The following is a 25642-nucleotide window of genomic DNA, read 5'->3' on the forward strand; positions in this document are numbered from 1 at the left end:
AATCCCCAGCCCCAACTTCCATGTTTGTAAAGCAATCCTTGCAGGATTGCTGTGAGCGGAGCTGGCATCCTGGCACAGTGTGGCAGCCCCCATCCATCCACTCTGGCTGATCAGAGCTTGGGCTGTGTCAGTCACCAAATATGTTGACTCTCACCCCTGGTTGTGAAGCTTTAAGTGAGCTAATGCCTAGTAAGTGTTTGGCACAGTTTCCGGCTGGAAACTGTTATTGGAGTTTTAAGGCAAAGACCCCTACTCCAAGGGTCCCAGTAGACCAGGCTTGGCCACTGGTCCCAAAGTGCTAATCAAGAACATGAGCAGAGGTGAAGGGCAGGAAAGGAGTGTTACTCCTCATGGCCGTGCTGCAGGGACATATAAAGAAGTTCAAGATCTGTCTTCTAGCAGCTGAGTCCAACCTTGGGTTTTCTAGGAGAGGGAACAAAGGTGAGGGTTGCGGGTTTGCACAGCTGGGGTAAGGAATTATACAGCTGGCACCATAGGTGATCTTGACATCGTGGTCTGGACCAGTTCTGGATTTGGGAAAGCCATTGTTGCTTGAGGGGGCAGCTGGGTTTCCACCATGAAGTGACAGCCATGGGGTATTTGCTGCTGCTTGGGCAGGGCATTTCATCATGGGACGGTCGTGAAGCTCTGCTTTTCCTGGAATCCGAGGTGACTGCAGTCCTAGGACAATGACTTCGAGGAATCCCTCCAAAGGGTCTAAACCTGGATGTTGTACAAGCTGGCAGTTGCATGACCTGTGAATGCTGAAATTAGTTACTGTACTCTGAACCGGATGCCTTCAGTCTTGAAGGAGAATGACTAGGAGAGGCAAATTTAGCGTTGATAATCCTTGTATTGCTCGTTTTAAACAGATGCTCCTTGGGGCTGGGGATTTAGCTCAGCGGCACAGCGCCTGCCTGGCAAGCGCGAGGTCGTGAGTTCGATTCCTGGTACCAGAAAAAAAAAAAAGATTAAACAGATGCTCCTTAAGCGTTAGCATGCCTACATGTGGAACTGGACAGGGATCTGACCCCAAATTTTAAGGGACTAAAGGAGATGGGTTGAAAAAATGAAGACAGAGATGCCAGGCTCTATTCTGCTTTTGGTTACCCACTGGGCATCTGCAAGCCCAGCTTCTAAGTCTCTGTTACACAATGAGGATGTTACAAAAGGTGGCTGCTGCTTCTGCTGTTAATGGTGCTGCTGTTATTTGGAGGCAGATGGTGGAGGCCTTTTGAAGGCCAAGCAGAGATGTCAAGCGGTAGGGGTGGGATAAGGTGGGAAAGAGAGAGCCAAGAAATATTACTGAGGAGAAGGGGACATAAGGGTGGTGTTTGAGGACTGCTCTTTTGCCGCCTCTTGCTGCAGGGTAGTATGTGGAAGGGGCAGAGAGAATTGTGCTGAGCGGAGGGGAGACATGGAGGGCGGTGAGCAGAGTTCCTGGGTCTCCTTAGGAGGTAGGAAGTGGGGCCACGTGCAGAAGGGAGTGCGGGTAGAAGTCAGGTGGGGGGGACCTGATTACAGGCTGAATTCAAGATTAGGAGGGAGAAAATCCATCACTGATTGATTGGTTGATTGATTTGGGGGGGGGTACTGGGAGTTGAACTCAGGACCTCATGCTTGCCAGGCCACTTTAGGCCACTGAGCTAAATCCCTGGCCTCTAGCACTGATTTAGACTCTGTGAGTTCACAACTTGCAGCGTTCTGTAACTTTCTCCTGAGGAACAGAAGACCAATCTCTCTGGAGTTTTCACAACAGAGGCAGCTGGCATCCCCTTCAATTCCAAAGCAAGTCTGACAGCAAACACAGCTTTGCTGTCACAACCTCATAATAATCATTGTTTTCCTTCTGTTGCTCTCATCCTGGCCGGGGCCTGGGGCCCCTCACAGCTTAGCCACCCAGGATGATAATGAAGAATTTCAGTTGCGTTCTCATGATGTGCGGCCTCCTGGTGACAATCCGTGATGGCTCATGGGTGAGAGCAAGGGAGATTTGGGGGTCGGGGGCTCCCTGGTGGAGAAAGAGCTGCAGGAGGAAAGGGAAGTGAGAACGCAAAGAGGAGAGTTAGGGCTGGACAGAAGGAAGATTTGGAAGTCAGGGGAAATGGAGTCAGCTCTGGACCTCACACATGGCAGATGCTTCACAGTGTTTATGGAGACAGGCAGAGGGAAATCGTGGAGCACCACCCCAACCTTTGGAGCATTGCCAGAGATGTCCCTGCCCCCGGGTGTACTCAGTAATGAGACTACCATAGCACCACAAAAGGTCTTGGGACAAAGCCTACACAGGACTCCTTGGTTGTGGCTGATGGCAACTCTTGGCTGATACCACCCAGGAGATGGGAGACTTTCTCCTCTTCAGTTCATGACTTTAGGACAGTGGCCTCTCCCCTTTTCCTCCTCCTCTCCTTTCCATCCAGTGTTTAGGGGGAAAAAAAAAAAAAATTTTACTGGACCAGGTGTGATGCATTCTGGGAAAACAATTCTGGGAATTCTGCAAATTCTGAGAAGCCACATAAAAAGACACTTCCGAATGTTCTGGTTAGGGGCTGGGGATTTAGCTCAGCGGCAAAAGCGCCTGCCTGGCAAGTGCAAGGTCGTGAGTTCAGTTCCCGGTACCGGAGAAAAACCAAAAAAAAAAAAAGAATGTTCTGGTTAATTTCTGGATCCAACTTGCATTGGCTTCACCCTTTGATCATCCTGATCCTTAAATCATCCTTCTTCTAAATCAGCCACTGCACTCCTGGTTCCTTCCCTGGGCTCCCTCTTTCCACCTAGAGGTGTTTCCCTCCATCCACAGTGGGTGACTGACCTCAAGCCCCGCACCCTCATCCCTGGCATTTCCAGGCTGCTCTAACCTGCTTCCTCTCCTTACTGCACAGTCAGCCACACCTTTTTACTGTCTCTCCCCTCCCCCGCATCAGAGAACATCAATTTGTTCTCTCTCCCGCCACTCAAAAGTGATTCGTTGTGGGGCTAGGGATTTAGCTCAGTGGCACAGCACCTGCCCGGCAAGCACGAGGTTGTGAGTTCAATCCCTGTACTGGAAAAAAAAAAAAAAAGTGATTCATTGTAAACTGAGCGTGGTGGCACACACTTGTAATCCCAGCACTCAGGAGGCTGAGGCAGGAGAATCGTTGTGAGTTTGAGACCAGCCAGGGCTACAAAGTGAGCTCAAGGCCAGCCTGAACTGCCTAGTAAGACCCTGTCTTAAAAAGACAAAAAAAAAAAAAAAGTGATTCATTGTAAACTGAGCGTGGTGGCACACACTTGTAATCCCAGCACTCAGGAGGCTGAGGCAGGAGAATCGTTGTGAGTTTGAGACCAGCCAGGGCTACAAAGTGAGTTCAAGTCCAGCCTGAACTGTATAGCAAGAGAGACCCTGTCTCAAAAAGGAAAAAAGACAAAGAAATCCTTCCAAGCAGGTGTGGTGGTGTACATATGTAATCCCAACATGCTGGGAGGCTGAGGCAAGAGAATCACAGGTTTGAGCCTAGCCTGGGAAACTTAGTAAGTCCCTAATTCAAATTACAAAATGAGGCCGAGCATGGTAGTGCACATCTATAATCCCAGCTCTCAGGAGGTTGAGGCAGGAGGACTGCTGTGAGTTCAAAGCTAGCTGGGACTACCTAGTGAGTTCAGGACCAGCCTGAACTACATAGCAAGACCCTGTCTCAAAAATAAACAAAAAATAAAAAATAAAAAAAAAGGACTGGGAATGTGGCCCAGTGCAAAAACCCTGAGTTCAAAGCCCACTATCAAAAAACAAAACAAAACAAAACAAAGCGCACTACCACAAAGCAAAAACAAACTAAGAAAAAGTATACACCTGGACTGGGAGTGTAGCTCAGTGATAGAATTCTTGCCTAGCATGTGTGAGGCCCTGTGATCCCTGGGAAGAAAGACTGCAGAAGCTTCTGATGTTCATTTGCTTGTTTGTGGTAACCACTGCTCTAATCTCATTAAGATTCCTCAAAAAAGAGAGTGGGTACAGTGCCCTATGGCTCTGCACTCTGGCTGGCTGGGTCATGATAATGTTCCACCTTAGACCTGCCTTAAGCACCAAAATAAGGCCTTGCTGAAATGCCGTGTAGAACAAGAACAGCTTCTTGTACCTGACAGGTCAATATGGGCACCCTAGCTTCCTGTCACCAGCCTCAGCCTTTCCCTTCTGTAAGATGGGGCTACAATAGTACCTGCCTCGGCCACCTCTCAGAATGCTGACTGGTACCTGGCAGCCACAGAGAATAACAGCACTTTCATCTGCCTGTTATTTGGTCCGGGCTTATAGTTATGGATCCTGACTTGACATCATTCCAGCCTGTCTCTCATGTGAATTTCAGAGTAAGCAAAGACAATACCAGGAATGGAGCTGGATTTCTTAGATGGATGATGATCTGTTTTCTAGACTTAGGGAAGCAAAAGAAAATGTTCTGATCTTTCAGCATTGTGGGATGTGGCCTTCCTCTTCCCCCCCACTTGTGGGAATTACAGTTGAAGTTGCAAGAGACCTCATATACCGTTATTCTTGTGCATCTCAGAGATCTAGCCCTGAAGTGAGGAATTCCAGCCATTCAGTGATCAATAACCATCTGCTGTGGGTTAAGTCAAGAATGTCCTGCCAAAGCCCTATGTGATCAAGGTGGGGCTTCTGCAAGGTGACTGAGTCATGGGGCCGCTATAGCTGACTTGCTGTGAGGGGTTCTGGACAGAACAGATGGCTGGCTCACTGCGCCCAGGATGGGGAAAGATATATCACCTTCCTGTTTCCTTCTTTCTCTCTGCTTCCTGACCACCATGATGTGAGCAGCTTTCCCTCCTCTCTGCCGTTCTGCCATGCTGTTTTCTTCCTTGGAGCCAGCTGACCATGGTCTGTAGTTGTAAGCCAGTATAAACCTCTCCTCCTTTCAGTTGTGGGTGTCTTAGTAACGAAACAGTGACTAAGGCACCAGCTTGGTTGGTTCAGGCTGCTATAACAAAAAAACAGAGACCGAGTGGCTTGAAGAACAGACATCAATTTCTCATAATTCTGGAGGCCAGGAAATCCAAGATTGATGTGCCACAGATTCAGTTCTTGTAAGGACTCTCTTCCCATCTCTGTCATCTTCCCAGGGCAGAGAGAATGCTATGGTGTGTCTTCCTCTTATTAAGGCACCTTAGTGTAAAATGGGATTCTTTTTTTTATAATCCCATTATGGGGGCTCCTCCTTCATGGCCTCCTCTAAACCTGATTACCTTCCAAGTTCTCACTTCCTAATGCCATTACACAAAGTGTTAGGGCCTCAATATGTGAATTTGAGGGGACACAACATTCAGTCCATGACAGTAACCAAGATCCTCTCTCTCCCAGGCCGAGGGCACACCACTACACAGGACGCAGACAAGTCTTTGGCCTCAGGAAGTCCACACTGTAATGGAGACATTTCAGGAACGTGTTAATTGCTAAGAAAATTAAGGCGGGATAAGTGAGTGGGCGTGTTAGAGATAGTGGAACAAATGAGCAGTTTTACATAGGGCAACCAGGGAAGCTTTTCTGAGGAGGTAATATTTAAGCAAAGACTTGAGTGGGGTGAGCCATGTACACATAGGCATCAAAGGACAAAATTGAAGATCTTAAAGATCTTCAATCAGGCAACACATCAGTTCATAAAATCGAATGAGTGTGTTGATGAGCAGAATAGTGATGCTTGGTTTTATAGGTAAAGACTGGAGAAAGCGAAAACAAATGACAAAAAGTCAGGTAGGTCATTTCAAAGCTACTTTCCTTATAAGGTGGTGTAATAGTCCGCTTTACATGACTATAACAAAACACCTGAGGCGATTTACTTATAAAGAGAAAAAATTTATTTTGGCTCATGATTCTCAAGGTTCAAATCCAAGATCAAGTTAGCCCCATTTTTTCGACCTCTGGGCAAGGGCAGGATATTATGGCAGGAGCACCTGATGTGCAAACCACTCCCCTCATCACCCAAGAAGCACTATCAAGAAGAGACCATGTTCTCACAATTCTCTTGAAAATCAAGTCCCTAATCATTAAGCATCTCCCGTAAGGCCTCATCTCCTCAAGGGACCACAGTGCCTCCCAGTAGCACTACTGTAGTAGAAAACAGGCCTTCAACACAAGGACCCTATGAGAGACACTCGCCATCCTGTAGCAAGGGAGTGCAAAGAGACAGAATGATAGAAAAATAACTGATTAGTTAACATCAGGTTACATTTTTTGTGTAAGGATTAAGACAGCTTCATTTCCATGCCTGTTGAAACTGGCCTGTTGGGGAAATTTGCCTGTTTTCTGCCTCTCCAGGTTTCTTGGATGATAACTTAATTTGTCAACATGGAGCTGCAGCACAGGTGGCTCCATTTGAGGCTCACTACTGTCATTGTCATTTTGCAAATGCGGGTACCAGTCCTCAAAGAGGACCCAAAATCTTCCAGGCCAGTAGGACGAGGGGCCCTGGGGCTGAACAGAACCTCGGGGCTGTTTTTGCAAAGCTTCTTTGAGTAGTGGAACACTTGTGTGTGATCCCTTGTGAGACAACCCCTTCTCTCACCTGGCCCTTGGAGGTGTTTTACATACAGTCAAGGGAGATTCCTCTAAATGACACCTTTCTGAGCTTCCAACACAGACACATGCAATCTTCCTGGGAGCCCGGGTCTTCTACCAGGGTGGCACTTTACTACAACAGCACATAGCCAAACCCAGGATCTGTGTGCATTGTGTCTAATGGGAGAAGCATCAGGCCTGAGTCAGGGACAGGAGAGGGCGGGCAGGAAGGCTGGGGCTGGCAGTTTACTGGAGTGACGATGAGGCTGGAAGGAACCGTAATCCAGGAGAAGGAGGCAAATTGGTAAAGGCGGTAGTGTCGGGCAAGTCTAGGCAGGCAAGAGAGGTGTTTAAAGAAGTCGTTTCAGGTATAGATCAGGAACCTGGCTAGCAAGACAAATGGACAGGAAGAGACTCATTCACTTCTTCACTCAGCTTTCATTGGTCAAGCAGAGAAGCTGAGCAGGAAACGGCCTGTGATAATTATAACACATGTAACATACAGGGAGGGGCAGCAGGGAACACCAGGCTTGTGTAAAGGCAACATTGCATGGAACTTACTGTGCCTGGGTGCAGGCAGACAGAGAGCTCGATAAGACCACCTGCCCTGAACAAAGAGAATTATGTCCGTTTTATAGGGATGGAGAGAAGGCGGCAGGGGACGTTAGGCAGGAAGATCCCCATAAACATCTGTGGTCAAAGTTCTCTGGAAGTCTTGTGCTTCAGTGGGCAGAGCCCTTGAAGTGTCTGGTGTAAATTCTCAGGTATTCCCAGATGTCCCCAGATGTCCCAGAACCCACAAAATTCCTTGTCTTATCTCCTCCACATCATCCTGTTCTTGCTGATGCCAGCCTCGGGTGCTGAGCTGAGTTCCCTGCAGACAGCAGTGCTTCTGCTGGCAGGCGGCTTGGAGGCTGGGAGAGTCAGGTCTGATTTGAACCTTACAATAATGATGTCACCAGCTAGTGCGGGCCTGTGATTTAGTGGTAATGGAAATTAAAGCTAATGTGACAGTATGAATTTACAGGCAGATGATTTCATTAGAAAGTCAGAAGCCAGACATGGTAGCACACGCCTGTAATCCCACCACTCTAGGAGGCTGGGAGGCTGGGAGGCTGAGAAGGATCAGGAGGAGTCTGAGTCCAGCCTGGGTAACTTAGTGAGACCTTGTCTCAAAATAAAAAATAAAAGGGCTGCGGGTGTAGTTCAGTGTGAAGGTTCTAGGTTCAAACCCAGTTTGGGGGTGAGGAATAGAAATAAAAAGGAAGAAAGAGAAAGCGAAACTGAGGGAAAGAAAAGATAAGGGAAGGACCCCAGTTTAAGTAAGTGGAGAGGGACACTCATGTAGCGGTTCAGACTGGTGTCCAATCATTATCTCAGTTCTACCTGGTTTCATGGCTCCAGACAAATCTTCATGGCTTGGGGGTTTCTGTCCCCGTGCAGTGACTGTCTTTGTGGTAGTTTCAGCCATGTGAGGCTCCCTTTTCTCTGGGACTCAGGTGACTGCCAGTTCAGGACACTGTCTGGAGATTTCTAGGTATCACTCTAAGTGGGGAGTGAGGACTAGTTCCGGAACTGGATGTTGTAAAAGCGGATAATTGGATGTTCCTGTGAATCCTAAAAATTATTTTAGTTACAGTATTTTTATCTTGGTGTCCTCAGTCTTTAAGGGGATTAGATAAGACAAATAAATTTAAGGCTGATAAATGTTATTCTGTCCACTTTTCCGAATAAGTATAAGATCTATATTCATAGTTTTAAGGTAATAGAGGATGTAAAAATGAAAGTCAAATTTCATTCTGCTATTAGTTCTGTACTACGCAGTTGCAGGCCCAAGTAGAAAGTCAGGGATTTCAACAGAAACTGCTTTTTAAAACCCTGACTGACTCAGAAAAAAAAAAAAAGGAAAGAAGAATCATCTCAGTCTGATTCTCAGCATGCTCGAGAAATCCTTTAGCAAAATGTTACATCCCTTATCAGTTTGAACATTGTTTCCCGTTTATGTTGAGGACATTTACATGTAAAGCACATCTCACGGGTCAGAAAAAAAAAAAAAAAGAAGAAGAAGAAAACCCAATTGTAGCTGGGTATGGTGGCACATGCCTGTAATGCCAGCACACGGGAGGCTGAGGCAGGAGGATCGCTGGGAGTTTGAGGTTAGCTTGGGCTACACAGTGAATTCAAAGCTAGTCTGAACTACATAGAGAGACCCTGTCTCAAAAAAAAAAATGCAATTGTATTTTTAATGAATAGGGTTAAGGGTTCAGCAATTTGTTATTTGTCCTGTGTGTGTTCTCTGACTACATCAGTAACTCACACAAAGCCTTTCAATAAATGTTAACCACTGCTTGCAAGGTAGTACCTTCCCGATTGCTCTCTGTCCTATATTCCCACTGGATTAGCTGATTTCTATGTGACGACGTATGGCAGAAATACACATGAATTATGGTAGATAAAAGGAGGATTACACAGGGCTCATTCAACTATACTGTGGGAGGTGTTGGAGTCAGCCAGACCTTGGGGCTGAGTGCCTCTGACTAGACTTTTTTGTCACCATCTCTCATCTCATTTCTCAGTCATTGTCTTGCATTTCATTGTTTTGTACTTGTCTCCTTCAAAATGAATGGAACATGGTGGTCCACACTTGCTCTCAGAAAAGAACTAAAGTTCTACACAGGAACGAACTCTGATTGGTCAGGTGGCCTTAAGCCAATAGCAAGTCTATGGAAGAAAAGGTGACAGTTTCCATTTCAGTTATGTGCTGGGGTCTATGGCCATGTCACAGTGAATGCACCCAACCTTTACTGAATTATGTGCTGGGAAATGAGATGAGTTACACCAAAGTGGAGGGGAGGTGCTAAATTGGCAGAATAATCAATAGAGTAGTAGTGGAGTCTACCTGTGGCTCCCAGTATATACAGCTGTCTTAGTTATTTTTCCTGTCACTGCTGAGACAAGATACCTGATGCCCAAAATTAAAGAAGGAAAAGTTTATTTAGCTCACAGTTTGTGGAGGTTTCAGTCCATACTCAGCTGGCTCCAAGGCAGGGTGGCACATGGCAGAGGGCAACAGTTCATGGCAGCAGAAAACAGCAAAAGCAACAAGAGCAAAAGGGAGGAGCGGCAGCAAGCAGCCTCTTTCCCCCCGCCTTATATTGTATGCAGGCTACCCAGCCCAGGGCAGGTGTAGCTCTCACACCCATAATTCCAGCATTGGATCATGGATCAATCAAAAATTCTAAAAGCCCACACCATGACTACATGAGGCTTTGGAGGGACATCCAAACACAAACCGTAACAACAACCATCCTTCTCCCCAAAGTAGAATTCCAAACCTGTCCCCACCTAACACCACAGAGCCATGTCATCCCAGCTATGAACACACAAGCCTTCACTCCAGCAGGGGACTTAGTGCTATAGCACCCAGCCAGAGAGTGGGCTTTGACAGAGCAACACCCATCAGTCCAAGACAGGAGTGCCTGAGGTCCTGAGAACTGTGAACTAAATGATACATTTAGCCACTCTTAATGTGCCAGTGCAAATAACGAAGGATAGAAAAATACATAAGGCAATAATGACCAGATAATGACCTTTGAAATTCGATAAGTACAGGAGGAGGAAAATATTGCCTAATTCCAGTGAAGACTGAGAATTTAAAAAGGGGCATGTAGTAGGTGAGGAACAGACTGAGAAAATGGAAGAAATCCAGTGATGAGACAGGATGACTGCCTGTTTCTGTCTTCTCTAGCAGATTAGAGGTGGGCTGCAATTGGAGCACATGAGCTGCACTGCCGTGCTCTGCAAGGTTGTACTGGAGATTAGAATCCCTGTCTAGCTGTCCCACAAGCCCTTGACTGGTGTCTTTCTCTGTAAGTTTAAACTACCATATCTTCACATCCCTGTCCCAGACCCTGGGAAAGGGAAAGATGAAGTGTTAAGCAAGCAGTAGTCTAAAAATGTCACTAGAAGTTGCTTATCATGCCTATCACTTTTCCTTACACTCTGTTGGCTAAAACTTCAGAGCTACAGGAAGCTTCAAGGGAAGCTGGGAAAGGTAGTTTCCAGCTGGGTGGCCATGTGCCAAGTGGAACCTATTAGGAGAGTGGATTCTGGAACAATTAACATTCTTTGCCCCTTGGGCCAGTATTTGTGTATGTCTTTTTTCCCCACAGAGACCCACTTACCACTTTCCTAAGGGAGTATATTAGTCAGACTTTCTATCACTTAAAGGAGAACAGGTTTATTTGGCTCATGGTTTCAGAGAGCTGAGCCCATGGTCAGCTGGCTCCAAGACAGAAATGGCATAATGGGAGGGTACAGTAGAGGAAAGCTGCCCACCTTGTCGCAGCCAGGAAGTAGATACAGAGAGGAAAGGAGCCCAGAACAAGAATATTCCCTTCTAGATTGTGCCCCAAATGACCTGGTTTTTCTAGTCAGGTCCCACCTTCAAGCTCATGACTTTTGGAGGATTTTAGATGCAAACCATAATATTCTACACTTGGCCCACAGAAGGCTTCTGTCCATCTCACTGTGCAAAATGCATTTAATCTATTTTAAGAGTTATCAAAGTCTTAACAGTTCCAGCAATTGAAAAGTTTAAGTCCAAAGTATCCTCTGGGACTCAAGGCAAACCCTTAGCTGTGAGTCCCTGTGAAAATCAAAAAGAAAATTAAATACTTCCAACAGACAATGGTATGGAGCAAATATTCCAAGTTTCCAAAATATAGGAATAAGGAGATAGAAAAGGATCAGACCATAGCAAAACCAAAACCCAGCAGGGAAAACATTAAATCTTGCAGCTCCTTGTCCAGCACCTAAGGCAGATTGTGGTGAGATATGTGGGGACTGGGTCATCCCACCCCTACAGCATTGCAGGTTGCATCCCACATGGCCTGTCTCTTGGGCTGGATCCACTCACTGCCTACAGCTTTCCTCAACAGACATTCCACATCCCTTGCAGCTCCACCTTCCTGGATTCTCTATTGTAGCATCAAGCATTTCCCTCTCAGGATCTCCTGGAAGAGACTATGTCCCTGTCACAATTTTTGTCCAGCCTCTCAGACCTTCTTCTGAAATCTGGATGTGAACGTCTATGACCCCACAACTCTTGAATTTTGCATGCCTGAAAAATATACCATGTGTATGATGCTAAGACCTGCTGCTGGCTCCAGGCCCCTTTGAATCATGGCTGCAGTGACCTCTGAATATTTTGATGGCTGAACTTGAGGACCCTAGGTGGCCTTGAATGAGCAGGGTGCCCTGGGCCTGTGTTTTCAAAGAAAAGTCTTTCAGAGGAGTTTACCCACTTACACTCTTAAGCCTGCAAAGAGAAGGGTCTGGCCAATTCCTGAGATGCATTTTAGCCATGTTTCCTACTGTTCTGATGTAAAGTACTTTACTTGTTTTTAATGTTAATCTTTTCACCCAAGCTTTCCATAGCCCAAACTTTTCACATCTTTCAGCTTTACTATTTCTTCTTATTCTCACTATAAATGTGGCTCAAAGTAGCCATCAGACCCATGCCACAACCTGAACATTGGGCCACCTTGAAATTTCTTCCACCAGATCAGTGAGTCCACCACTTTTAAATTCAGCCTCACACAAAGTCTCAGAACATGGAAAAATGTAGACAGATTCTTGGTAGACTGTAACATGAATGACCACCGATCCAGTTTCCAATTCTTAACTAAATTCCTGTTCTCATTCCTAACTGAAACCTCCTGAGGCTGGCCTATACTGTCCACATTCCTATCAGTATTCTGACCTTCTGAGCTCTGACCAGAGTCTCTTCTCAATTTCTATTTATAGTATTTATTCTAAGTCTTCTCTAGATAGCATCTCTGGACTTTTCCAAACTCCTCCCAGAAACCAGTTCCAGAGGCCTCTAAACTACATGGTCAGGTACAGTCATGGGGACAACCCCATTTTTGGTACCAAAAGCTGTGTTAGTCAGCTTTTCCATCACTGGGACAAGATACTTGATACCCACAATTTAAAGTGGGAGAGGTCTAATGTGGCTCATGGTATTGGGGTTTTAGTCTATAGTCAGCTGGCTCTGAGGTAGAAATGGCATGGTGCAAGGATATGACAGAGAAAAGCTGCTTACCTATGACAGCCAGGAAGCAGAAGTAAAGAGGGGAAGAGCCTAGAACAATAACACACCCTTCTAGATCATGCACCCCGTGACTCACCTCTTCCAACCAATCCTCACCTCCAAATACATGACTTTAGGGGAACATAATTTAGATCTAAACCATAAAAAGGAGGCAACCTAGAGTTCCACCCAGTCACCACCTCCATCTCAGAAGCAGGATCTCACAGTGCTTCATTGCCCTCTTCCTTGGGTCCAGATGTGACTCTGCTGGTTAAGGGGCCAGAAACTATATAATTATGTGCCCCCCACTTTGTACCCACCACCACAATATAGAAGATAGAACAATAAAGCAAAACAGCAGTAAGATCTCATATCAGGAAAAAGAAGGACAGAGAGCTCCCAGCAGGTATAGGTTATACTGGCATAATAAAAAGATTCCAAAGTATAATCGTTCAAGAATGGTAGAATTCTGTTTTTCTCTTACATCACAATTCAAAGTAAGTAGTTGACCCAGGTCAAATAAACAACTCTGTTCTATGAGTTTATCAAGTTCCCAAGTTCCTTCCCTTTTGTCATGTGTCCATTCCTATGACATAAACCACATGGCCAAACCGGTCCCACTCCTTCTACCTTCACCTTCCAGTCTATGGAAGACAAAAAGAAAAGAAATAATAGGTGAGCAATCTGTGACTCAGAAGCTTCCTGGACACTTTGGAACACACCTCATTGGCGGCTTTCCTCCACTATGGCAGCCCTTCCACCAGGCTGCTTCTGCCTGGGAGCCAGCCAGCCATGATGGAGATGTTGGGGAAATGCAGACAGTGAGCACCCTCGGGAAGGGCCGCTGAACAATGGCCTGAGTCTCCTAACACTTCAGGTCCTTCCCTGTCCTAGATGGGAGGTAAGTCTCTTACACGTACGCAGCAGGAAGTGGCTCTTGTGGCCAGACCACGAGCCTGTCCTCTCTCCCCAGGGTGCAATGTAGAAAATGCCTGCTACGCACTGGGCATCTGTGCTGAACGGACTGCAATCCAGAAGGCCATCTCCGAAGGCCACAAGGACTTCAGGGCCATTGCTATCTCCAGGTGAGTGGGACAAGCAAGTCATAGCAATGATATATAATGCTTCAACCAACATCCCCCATGCACCATCCATCCATTCAGCAGATGCATGTCTACTGTGTACTTCTGTATGCGAGAGACACGTCAGTGGACCCTTGACTTACGAACTCAGTGCCTTGCGAAGGGCTGGTTGTAACTCAAGTTGTGCCAGGATGGACTCAATTGGAGGCTTGGGCTTCTCTACACAGCCTTCAAACTCTCTCCTGCATACAAGCAGATCTCGGTGTCCTAGGGAGACATCAGCCCGGGATTTCTCAGTTAACCCCATGCAGGAAAGGATGTTGTAATGTTCCTTCCAGAGCTCTTTAAGGGTTAAATACGTAGCTGAGACCATGTGGAAGCACAAGCAGCCAGCATTTGAGTCATAACTCAAGATTCTGGTCATAAGTTAAAACGAAAATTTGAGTCATAACCCAAGTTGTTTGTATGTCAGGCCGGTCATAACTTGAGGGTCCATGATATAGGACCCTGGGCTAAGTGCTGAGGATAAAGAGAGCAACAGGAAATGGACTCTGTCCTCATTCGACTCCGAGCTTATGGAGCAGGTAAACAGGGAAGGTTACTCTAACACAAGGACAAGTACAGTATGTTCCTGCTGCAACGCAGAGTACAACAGACAGCCCTGGAGACACAGCAGAAAGGCAGCCAGGAAACCCGTAGCTGGAGGGAACTGAAAGTCACACAGTACACTCCTCTGCCTGTACTCCCATTTTATAGTTGAGAAAGCTGAGACCTAGAGAGGTTGAACACAGCTTTCCTAAGAGCAAAGCCAGGACCAAACCCAGATCCTAGTCTCACCCATGGCCCCTTCCACTGTGCCATGCTGTGCCAGGATGCCAGACATTCTCTTCCCCACTTTCCTTGAGGTGGGTCCAGAAAGAGTTACTCAGCCTTGCTAGCTCCCTCATAAGCCAATGCCTATTTCTAGGTGCCAGAACCAGGATATAAAGACAACCCATGTAATCGCCAATTATGGATCAGACTAATCAGACTCCTGCCCTGCTTCTGGGTGAACAAAAACCCCAGCCAATTCTCTTTGTGCCCCAGATATAAATATCCTAGATTCCATTGGCTTCCCCCAAAAGGAGCATATGGAATTCTTGATGGCACTGGTTCCATACTCTGTGACTTCAGATTGAAATGCATGAATGCATTCTTTTCCTGACTTGGACCCCCATCAACCCATCAATTTGATTGATTGATTGATTAATCAATCAATTGATGGATTGGTTTGCAGTACTGGGGATTGAACCCAGGGCCTTTGTATTGAGCTACATTCCCAGCCCTTTTTTTACTTTTTAATTTTGAGACAAAGTCTTGCTATGTCACTAAGTTGCCCAGGCTGAGTTTGAACTAGCTGTCCTCCTGCTTCAGCCTCCCAGAGCACTGGGAAAACAGGCATGCACCACCACACAGGCTAATTTAATTTTTCAGTGGTGAGTTCCTTTTGTGTGCACCTATGAATTATCTATGAGGCATTGTTCTGAGTTAATAGTTTGAGGGAAAGTGACCTCAAAAATACTTAACCCAGCTTCAAAGGGCCTATATGGATACCAGGTGTTGGGCTTTGTGATATTTGGCTGCACGCATCACATACTGTGAATGAATTCCTGCTTTACTGGTCCGGAGTTACAGCCCCTTCCTGCACAAATGCTGAAAGCAGAAATGCAGGGGCCTAGAGCAAAGCCAGAGGGGGCCACGCAACAGACACAAGTCCAAGAGGCTTTTCTAAGACCCTGAACTTGGCAGCAGTCTGTCCCTGAGGTGTTCCAGCTTATTTAAGGGTTATTTCTGAGAGAAAGTGCCAAGGGTGTGCCAAGGGCAAAAGCCCCCAGCTCCCAAGCGCCGTCCTGTGCCCGTCTCTGTCCTGGCTTCCCTTCAGCTTCGGAGAATAAATGAAGCTGTGCTGGGAACATTTCGTGCAGATGAGCAGAGATCAGGATGGGAGCTGCACTTTATGAGAAGAGGGAAGGAATAACTCAATTTCAAAGCGGATCCAAGGAAATAATGACATTCTGGGAAGAGACTAAAGTCAACAAAAGGATAATGGCGCAGTAACCTGGCTTTGTTAGAAATTTCCAGATCACAGGCTTTTTCTCTTGGTCATTATCTACTTTTAAACACGACCAAGTATTGCTAACAGTGATTAACAAATGTCCTTAATGACACAAAGCCTGTGTTTTTCTCACATCCAACTGCTCTGCTGTGGATTTTCAGCCTGCACCCACATCCCGGAGCCAGAAACTCAGTCATTACTGCATTAACGGCTTGTTGAATTGAGAGCAGGGATTCAGAGGATAAGCAGGAAATGCCAACTGCCTTGTCAACACTGCACAGGGCTGCACAGCCAGAAACCCCCTCTGAGATCGTGAAGGGTGGAGACTGTACCCAGGAGAGGCCTCAGGTGTCCGAGGAGCTGGGGTGGACTTGGCCTGCAATGATGAGTCTGCCCTGCTGGGGCCGCGGATGCATTCATCAGAGTCAATAGGTTTCCTGCCTGAAAGCATGACCTCAGCATGTGACCGAGTCAGCACAAAACACAGAAAACCTTTGATACACAGGGAAAGATGGGCCAGGGTGAAGGGCAAGGAGAGGGAGGAGGAGGAGGCGTGGAAGACACATCCTGGTGCAGCCAGCTCCTTCTGACTCTTAACCTTACACTTAGCAGGAGTGTTGGCCAATGCTTCCAAGCCCGGGCTCCAGGGTTTCAAATCCTGCTGCACTATCAACCTCAGGCATGTGCTTGCATCTCTGAGCATGACTTCATGTCTGTGAAATGAAACAGCATAATCTAGCAACTGATCTATTCGGGGGTCTCATGAAAGGATACTTTTAAAGTCACTGCAAGCAGAGTACTGAAGGCAGAGAGCACAGATTCTGGGTTCAAATCCTGGTTCTGCCGCTTACTGGTTCTGTGACCCTGGGCAAGTTGCTTTACCTGTCCGTATCCAAAACATGTAAGTGCTGAGACCTGTGTATCCCTCATACTTTATAGGGCTGTAGGGAATTAAATGAGCTAATGTATGTAAAGTCCTGGCACACTGTTCAGTTCAGTGTATGCATAAGCCATTGTTCTTCTCAGAGCTGTGCTGCTTGCGTGCACCATCTTGTGACTTTTGATGGCTGAACCCCAGGCCAAATCCAACTTCCTGGTAGCATGAGCTGTTGCTCACCTCAAAAACCCAAGTATAGGTCACCTTGTCCAAAGAGCTGTACACTGGGTAGCTGAACATAAAAGCCGCAGACTGAGAAAGGAAGTAGCAGGCTGTGCAGAGACCAGATCATACAGGGCCCTCAGGTCAAGGTAGGGAGGCTGAATTTCCCTCAGAGCACCTCTGCCAGACTTTGTTCTGCACTTTTGTGAGGTCCTTCTCCCCCTCCAGAGAGTGAGGGCCTGAAGGCAGGCACTTGTCACTGATTTTGTTGTTTCTTCCCCAAGGCGGTCTTAGGGCAGGCCCTTGGTCACATGGGTAGGACGGAGGAAAGTACATACTCCACCCTCCAAAGGGCTCACGAGAGGCTCTGGCTGCCACAGCTGTCACCCTCTCGTGTTTCCATGGGCTTTTCTTCTCAAGCTGAAAGCATGCTCAGAGAGAACCCCACCTTTCCATGGAGCAGAACCACTCTTTGACAGGGCTCCCAACTATAAAAGCTGAAACTGCATCCTTTTATACTTTGTCCCTTGGGCGACTCCATAGCATCTCTGCCTGTCTCTATTTAATGCACGGCTGGTTGGTTAGTTGGTTGGTTGGTCGGTCAGTTGGTTAGTTGGTTGGTTGGTCAGTTGGTTGGTTAGTTGTTGGGTTGGTGAGTCAGTCCATTGGTTGATGGATTGGCCGGTTATCTAGTGCCTCTCACTAGGCTATAAGCTCCTGGGCCCAATGAATTTCCTCTGTTTTGTTCACTGCTATTCCCCCAGCACCAGGGACAGTGCCTGGCACATAATACTTCCCAACTGAAAGGAGATGATGCATATAAATTGCTTTCCAGGATGCTTGGCATATTCCAGACACATATTAAATGATATAACAGTTGAACAACAACCGTTGTTCTTATATAGCAAGATTAACTGTAATACATAGAGTGCATGGTACATAACAAACTGTATGTGATAACAGACTGAAATCATGACAGAGCTCATATATGTAAGGGAATAAGTGTCCAGAAAATAGTACAGACTATGACAGTATGTGTCTAACATTCTAACGGTCTGAGAGCCTTTCAGACACCTTATCTCACTGTGTTTGTCCTCTTGCATTCCGAGAAAGTAGATGACGTCATTACCCTCTTTTACAGAGAAAGAAATGAGTCCTGGCTGGGTTAAAGTGACCCTAAGTCACACATAGTTAGCAAAATGAAAAACCAACCAAAAAGCCAAATTTAAATCACATATTGGTCCAGAGATCTAGCAAAGCTCTGGGTCCAGAAGGACAAAGATTGTGGGGCCTGCCACTTAACCTCTGGCTCTGCAGGAGGAACGGAGGCTCCTCCCGAAAGAAACCCACCTTCTTTAGCCACCAGCCTCAGACCCCGTCAGAGCCGGAGGCTGGCTGTGGCTGCCTGAGTTCTCTCAGGCAACTCTTGGCTGTGAGTGTCACTTCTCCTGCTTTCTCAGATGCAAGGAACCAAACTTTCTCTTTGATTCACACGCAGGACCTTTGCACACACACTATTTGTTTCCTTTGCCTACAACACAGAGAGACCCTGGACTTCAGAATAGCGTCTGTGTTACTTCATCTCATTCAACCTATTTCCATAAAACAACCATTCTGACACTCAGGCTGCCCTGAAAACTAAATGAAATAACGAATGTCAAACACCTGGCATAGTAGTTGCCCACTTAAATGGTAATGGATGAACTTTACTTTTCTTCCAAGGACAGAGCCAAGTGCCACCTCCTTTGTAAAATATTCTCTCTCACGTTGGTGGCAAGGCTTGTCCCCCTCTTACTACGTGATCTGCGTTTTGTTTAATATAATGACTCATCCAGTGTTCTGTGTCACGAGCTGGGCTGAGCCATCTCTTGAAAACCAGAGACAGCTTTTCCTTAACCCCAGAACGTGGGTGGCAGTAAGTGCTCACTCGTGGTTCACAGAAGGCCCTCAGCTTGTGATGCATAGAAAGCCACCAGGTCACCTTCACAGTGTGTCTGTGGAACAGGAAGTGCCTGACAGGGTCTGACCTGGTCTGGAACAGGGCAGGAACTCAGCACCCAAATCTTAGTAAATGTCCTGGTGCCTTAGGACAGATTGATCTAAGTTCCATTCTCTGCTTCCCCAGTGACTTGCAAGATGATTTCATCTCACCATGCGGGGCCTGCAGGCAAGTAATGAGGGAGGTAAGAGCTTCTCTTTCTTCCTGGAACATAAATGCGATGTTGCTTGGTGATAAATGTATATTCCTGGTTGCGGGAGCGATGCCCAGCTGCCAGGGAGAAGACACAGTCCCTGTCCTGTTTGTGCTACTGGCCAACTCCTAGGCCTTCCCAAGCCTGCATAAGTCACTGGAAATAATACTGAGTGAGTGTCATTGCTGTCAGGCACAAAGTCAGCTCTGGGGACCAAATAAATCAGGCCCTGCCCTCAGGGATCAGCATCTGGTACAGAACTGACCACAAACAGGAAGCAATAAACAAGCAGCAGAGTTTCTGAGAGTAAAGAGAACATAGTAGGAAAATGCACTGAATGACAGAGGGCAGCAAGAGGTACCCTAGATCAGCAGTGGGCTCACTGCTTGTTTTTGTAAATAAAGTTTTATTGGAACACAGCTGTGTCCATTCTTTAATGCATCAGCTAAGATACAATAGGCAAAATCATAAGCAAACAGAGCAGGACTTTGCTGTATGGCAGCTGCCTGTTCCTTGAGAGTTCCCGCTTTGGGAGCTGTGTTTGGAGGAAAGTGGATTGTTTCAGCTTTGTGTTTCTGCCTGAGGGTTTCAGGGCATCTGGAGGCTTCAACACCTCCGCCTCCCTCTGCTTCGTGCCAGGACTGCAAACCAAGCAGTCTGCGGGAGGCATTTCCCAGATCCACATGAAATAACGCCACCCTAAAGGCACTGGACTCACCCTGTGGAATTCGTCTCACTTTAGAGAGGCAGACACAGCTGCCCAGTGCAGCGGCAATGTCTAAGGTCACTTCGGGAAGCCACAACAGAGCGCCAAGTCTCCAGCTCCCAAGGCCCCAACTTGGCCCAGCTGCTCAGTGCTGTTTTCTCCAAACAGATGAGATATTGGAAAATGGGAGCAGGCGATGGAAAAGCTGGAGGAGGGAAATGCAAAGGGAAAACAAAATGCAAATAATAAGAGATGAAGCTTGGGGATGGGAGGCCTGGCACTGAAACTCAGCAGTGCTCAGCTTTCACTCATACCTCCCGGCGCAGCCTGCCAAGCAGAAAAGTGCCCTCCCTCACAACATCAATTCTGAAAACTCCAGAAGATGGATGGTGTCCGGTAATAACTTGGTGACTCAGGCAGAGCACAGGAGAACGATAGCCTGCAGGCCTGAGCAGTCCCTGGCATCCCACACAGCCAGAGTGGCTGCCATTCACCGAGCACCTACTATGTGCCAGCGTGTGCACACAGATGCTTCCCACAAACTATTCCCCAAACTCACCTTACCTAACCAGGTAGAACCTAAGTCTGTTGACCCCAATTCTAGGGCTCTCTGTGTCGCCCCCACTGATTTTACTCCCCACCCACCCACTTGTTTAGTACCTTCTTCCATTTCTAAAGCCAGATCACAGATCGAGACACTGAGCCCCAAATAGCTGTCATTTGCCCAAGGTCACAGCAAGCCAGTGGTGCTCCTCATATTGCAGGAGAAAGATCAGAAGACGTGCTCGTCTTTGCTGACTTCACCCTGCTAAGCTTTGGTTTCCTCAACAGTAAAATGGGTACAGTAATAGCACTAGTGTCCAAGGCTAGGTGAGCATTATGGTTTGTGTCTGCAGGTCCCCCAAAAGCCTCATGCAGTCATGGGATGGGCTTCTAGAGTTTATGATTGGTTCATGGGTCTGAGTGCTACACCTGCCCTGGAGCAGGTAGTCTGCATAAAGTGTAAGGGAGGGAAAGAGGCTGCTTGCTGCTGCTCCTCCCTTGTGCTCTTGTTGCTTTTGCTATCTTCCTCCGCCATGAACTGTTGCCCTCTGCCATGTGCCACTCTGCCTTGGAGCCAGCTAAGTATGGGCTGAAACCTCCACAGACTGAGCTAAATAAACTTTTCCTTCCTTAATTTTGGGCATCAGGTATTTTGTCTCAGCAACGAGAGAAAAGTAACCAAGACAGTGAGGAAATAGTGCAAGTGCAATGAAGCAGGCTACTTCCTTAGTGTGTAATGAAGCAGGCTACTTCCTTTCACACTGCACACCACTCAATGAAGCAGGCTACTTCCTTAGTGTGTAATGAAGCAGGCTACTTCCTTTCACACTGCACACCACTCTTCTATAAGCGTAAGGGAGAAACAGGAAGTGGAGTAGGTATTCATGGTCATTTGTCATAGCAGAAGGTAATCTGGCTGTGAGGGTCAGGTACTGATTTCACAAAGCCCCAGGGAGTCCTCAGTGGAGTGTTTATGGACAGTTTACCATGTGCTATGCACCATGCTAAGTGCTTATCAGCATTCTTTGATTCCTCCTGCAAGCTCCAGATACAATCATTGTCATTCCCATTTTACAGATGAGAAAACCAAGGCACAGGGAGAACCATTAGACAGTAAATGGTAAAGCCAGACTCAAACCTAGGTCTCTCCTAACTCCTCAGCCATGCTTCCTGCCTCACGCTAGGTTTGTCTCTTTTCTAGTTTGGCACTGACTGGGCCGTGTACATGACCAAAGCAGATGGTACTTATGTGGTCAGAACTGTCCAGGAGCTGCTGCCTGCATCCTTCGGGCCTGAGGACCTACAGAAGATCTAGTGAAGGCTGGAGAACGCCCACAGCCCCGGAAGGGTTCCCACAGGTGTTTAAGAGACTGACACTGGAAAACTTTGGAAAGATGCCAGCTTAGGGACACCTGCCAAACAGGTCCCAACCCTCCTGGAGCTGAGTAGAGATGATTTTTCCTTACAATCCCAAGTCTGGCCTGCTTTCCCAGCAGCTGCCTGGGGTTCTGTCCTGTTCTGGGTGACTTTGCCGATTATAAACATCACAGAACATCCTGATTCAGAAGAACGCATTTTGCTCTTTGTCTCTGGTGCTGTAGGGTGATTTATCTTTTAGAAAGATTTGGACGCTCTCTGCTGGGGAAGGAAATGGGCACCTTGGAACCTTTGTACCTTCTGGTGTGGTGGCTGAGTTCTTTAGCTTCCTGCCCCTGCGATCCTGGATGGGAGACCCTTAGGCTGGACCTTCTGCCAGTACCCGTATGCTAGAGTTGGATCTGCAGTGTTCCCCACATATTACAAGCTTGATTCTCAGCCTGCGGCAGCACTAGGAAGTGGTTAAAGCTTTCAGAGGTGGGACCTAACTGGAGGTCCTCAGATCACTGGGGCCGTGCCCTAAATAGGGATTGTAGGTCCCTCCGTCTTTCTCTTTTGCCCTTCCTGGCCCTGAAATGAGTGGGTTTTGTTGCCCACCATGATGGGTGCCTCACCACAGGTCCAAAACAGCAGAGCCAATGGATCGTGGACCAAAACCTCCAAAACTGTGGGCCAAAATAAGCCTTTTCTGTTTGTAAGTAGATTATCTCAGATGTTTGGAACAGTGATGGAGACCTAATGAACATGCTATTTCCAATCTGAGTCTGGTTTTGCCTCAGTACAGACCTGAGTGCTGGCTGCCATCCACCCCCATAGCTACAGCTGAAAGTGGCTTTCAGTGTGAGGAGGGAGCCATAGGACCTACTGTGTGCCACATGCTTCCAGGTGTGTTGTTTCTTATGGAAAGCACCCAATAGTTCTGGGAGGTGGGGCTTTCTGCTTCTGATAGAGGAGAGCACCGTGGTTCACGGAGGGTAAGAGCTCACTCCAGGACTGTGGCAAAGCCCAGCACAGAATCCAGGTCTCTTGGCCCCCACTGTGGTCCAGAAACATTGCAGGCTCTTTGTCACACACTAGGCTAAGGTGTCCAACACATACAAACCCATTTTATCTATACAGCAACTCAAAGATAAATATTATGGCCTTCTCTCAGCCAATAAGCAAATTGAGACTCAGAGATTAAGTCACTTTCCCCAAGTCACACAGCTAGTATGTGGCAGAGCCAGAATTTGACCCAGGTCTGTTTGACACTATGTATTTTCCCCCACTTTTACACAGCTGATGTTTTTAATTATGTGTACCTTCTGTATGTCAAATATGCTAAATACTGCAGAGAAAAAGATGTATAAGTGACAGTCCCTGCCCTTAAGGAACTGCAGTCAGACAGGAAGGGAGAGGTGTAAACAGGTCAAATAAACAGAAATACACACTTGGATCCAGGAAGCGTTAAGGGTTGGGGGGTATGACATGAGCAGGGCCAGGGAGAGGGCTGTCTACTTGGTTTGTGTGTTTGTTATCACACACACACACACACACACACACACACACACACCCCAGGACTGAATAAAGGGAAAGAGCCAAGGCTGCCCCTCTAGCGGGGGTGACATCTCCAGAGTCCTCCCAGGAGGCATTGACATTCCAGCTGACTTACTGGGTGGGATAAGAGTAGATCTTCAGTTCTTTCTCACAAGACCAGCATTTCCTGGGTGCCACAGTTTGGATCTGGAGTGACCCCAAAAGGCTCATGTGTTAAAGGCTCAATCCCCAGGGTGGCTCTACTGGGAGGTGGCAGAAGGATGTTAGATCACTGGTGACTTGCTGTTGGGGAGGATATTGGGCCCCCAGCCCCTTTCTATCTGTTTTGCTTCCCAACTACCATCAGGTGAGAAGCCTCCTCCTGTACATGTCCCCACCATGATGGGCTGGGCTGCCACAGGCAAGAGCCACAGGGCCAAGTGACCATGAGCTGGAACCAAAGAAACTGAACCAAAACAAACCTTTCCTTCCTGAATGTTGATGGTCTCAGGTATTTTGTCATAGTAACAGAAAGCTGAGTAGTACACTGGAGGAAGGGAGTGCTTTCCACCAGATCTGGAGCATTGGCAGGCGAAGTTGCCCTAGAAGGTTCACTTTTCCACAACACACCCAGACAGATCTGCCACCATCGTGGGAGATAGCAGAGCCTTCCCAACATTGCTGCTGGATGCAAAACCCCACTCTGTTTTTGATTAGAAATGGCTTTGGGGCCTTCAGTGTGGTCTCCTGAATATTCTCAGCAAAGACAATATAAAACATTTAAAAAGGAAGAAATTAGAAAAAACAATACACCAAGACACCAACATTAGTTAAAATTCTGCCCATTGGGAACATGGGTGACTTTTTTCTCATGTACATTTTTATGTATTAATTTCTAAAATATTAAAAGTTAACAAAAATATGAAGAAATAAATGATATTGCATAATTGGTAAAGGTTTGCATTTGGTGTTGAATGGTTTCTATGCTGTGTGGTTTGGGACCAGTTGTTCTGTTATTCTGAGACTCAGTTTCCTCATTTGTAAAATGGGGATGATAGCATCTCTTCCATGAGATTGTGGTGATGACTAAATGAAATTATGCAACATTAAAAGCCCAGCATTTCACGGTCAGTAGGCTTTTGATAAATGTCGACTGTTCACCTTCATTAAGGGTGACAGACTTCAGTTCTTTGAGCATGGATTTTTGCAAACAGGCCACAGTCTTTCACAACCAACTTATTGATTCCCTTAACTATCACTCATGGTGCTTCCTGTGTCCTAGAACTGAGCCTGGTTCCTGGGGACGCAGAAGGAAATAAGGCAAATCCCTGCCCGCACAGAGCCTCAGGCAAAGCTGCCCAGGAAAGGGGATACTGCAGGCAGCGCTTGGAAGGGCTGTCTAGTTAGGGACTCTGGACGAGTCATCCAGTTAAGGACTGGGCTTTGAGGACAGATTAAAATATGAAGCCTGACTCCAGGACAAGTCCTGTGTCCTAGTGGTTCATGAAAATAATCAGGGGAAGACTCTTCCCAGAGAAAGAAATTATTTAAATGACGTCCATTTGGAAGAATGATACTTATTCGGCTTTAGAGAGGCTGGGATATTTGCTGAAAACAAAAGTATTGCCAGATATGATGACGGCACATGGCTTGTAATCCCTGCATTCTGGGAGGCCGAGGCAAGAGGATCACCAGTTCAAACCTAGCTGGGGTGACTTAGCAAGACCCTGTCTAAAAATAAAAAATGAAAAAGGGCTGAGGATGTAGCTCAGCATGAAGGCACAGGGTTGAATTCATGGTACTAGAAAAAAATTTTTAAAAAAGCATTTCATTCTGCAGCCCTGCTGTGTGGAATGCAGCTGGGAGGATCTGGGTTTTCCAAGCAGCAGCTCATGTGCTATTGTTCTGCACTGTCTTGTGTTTTTTAGGACCCTAAAGTGCGGTCCCAGATTCCCGTGGATATAAATAGAAGGTGTGTGGTTCCACTGCTCTCAGCAGCTGCTGCTGATTGCTTGCTTGAACAATACAATCCTTTGGGATTTCCTTTGGACAGGGAGGAGGGCACTACTGCAGTGACAGATGTTAGGGGTACTTTGGTGCCTATGTCTGAAATGAAGCCGGAAAGACAAGAGTAAAGAGGGCTGGAGATGTAGCTCAGCACTAGCCTGGAACGTGCAAGGCCCACGAGCAATCCCCAGCATCACTAAATCAACAAAGGAAAAATGGAGTGGCCTAGTCAGTCTTGCACAGGTGTGATATTTTGTGTATGATTATAAGAACCTAGGCGCTGACACGAAAGGGACAGTTTTTGTTGTTTGTTTGTTTTTTTTCTGGTACTGGGAATCGAACTCATGACCTTGCACTTACCAGGCAGGCGCTGTGCCGCTGAGCTAAA

General features: G+C 46.9%; 1 protein-coding gene across 1 annotated transcript in view; it reads left to right on the top strand.

Annotated features, from left to right (window-relative positions):
• The window catches only part of Cda (cytidine deaminase), a 24810-nt gene extending 2885 nt beyond the window's left edge, over window positions 1-21925 (top strand). The window contains exons 2-4 of the mRNA XM_005394682.2: window positions 13612-13723; window positions 19040-19097; window positions 21557-21925. Of these exons, the coding sequence (XP_005394739.1) occupies window positions 13612-13723; window positions 19040-19097; window positions 21557-21670 (284 nt within the window). The 3' untranslated portion in view covers window positions 21671-21925. The remainder of the gene's footprint in view (window positions 1-13611; window positions 13724-19039; window positions 19098-21556) is intronic.
• Window positions 21926-25642: the final 3717 nt, after the last annotated feature.

This window comes from Chinchilla lanigera, unplaced genomic scaffold (assembly GCF_000276665.1).
Source record: "Chinchilla lanigera isolate Chin_1 unplaced genomic scaffold, ChiLan1.0 scaffold00051, whole genome shotgun sequence".
Lineage (NCBI taxonomy): Eukaryota > Metazoa > Chordata > Mammalia > Rodentia > Chinchillidae > Chinchilla > Chinchilla lanigera.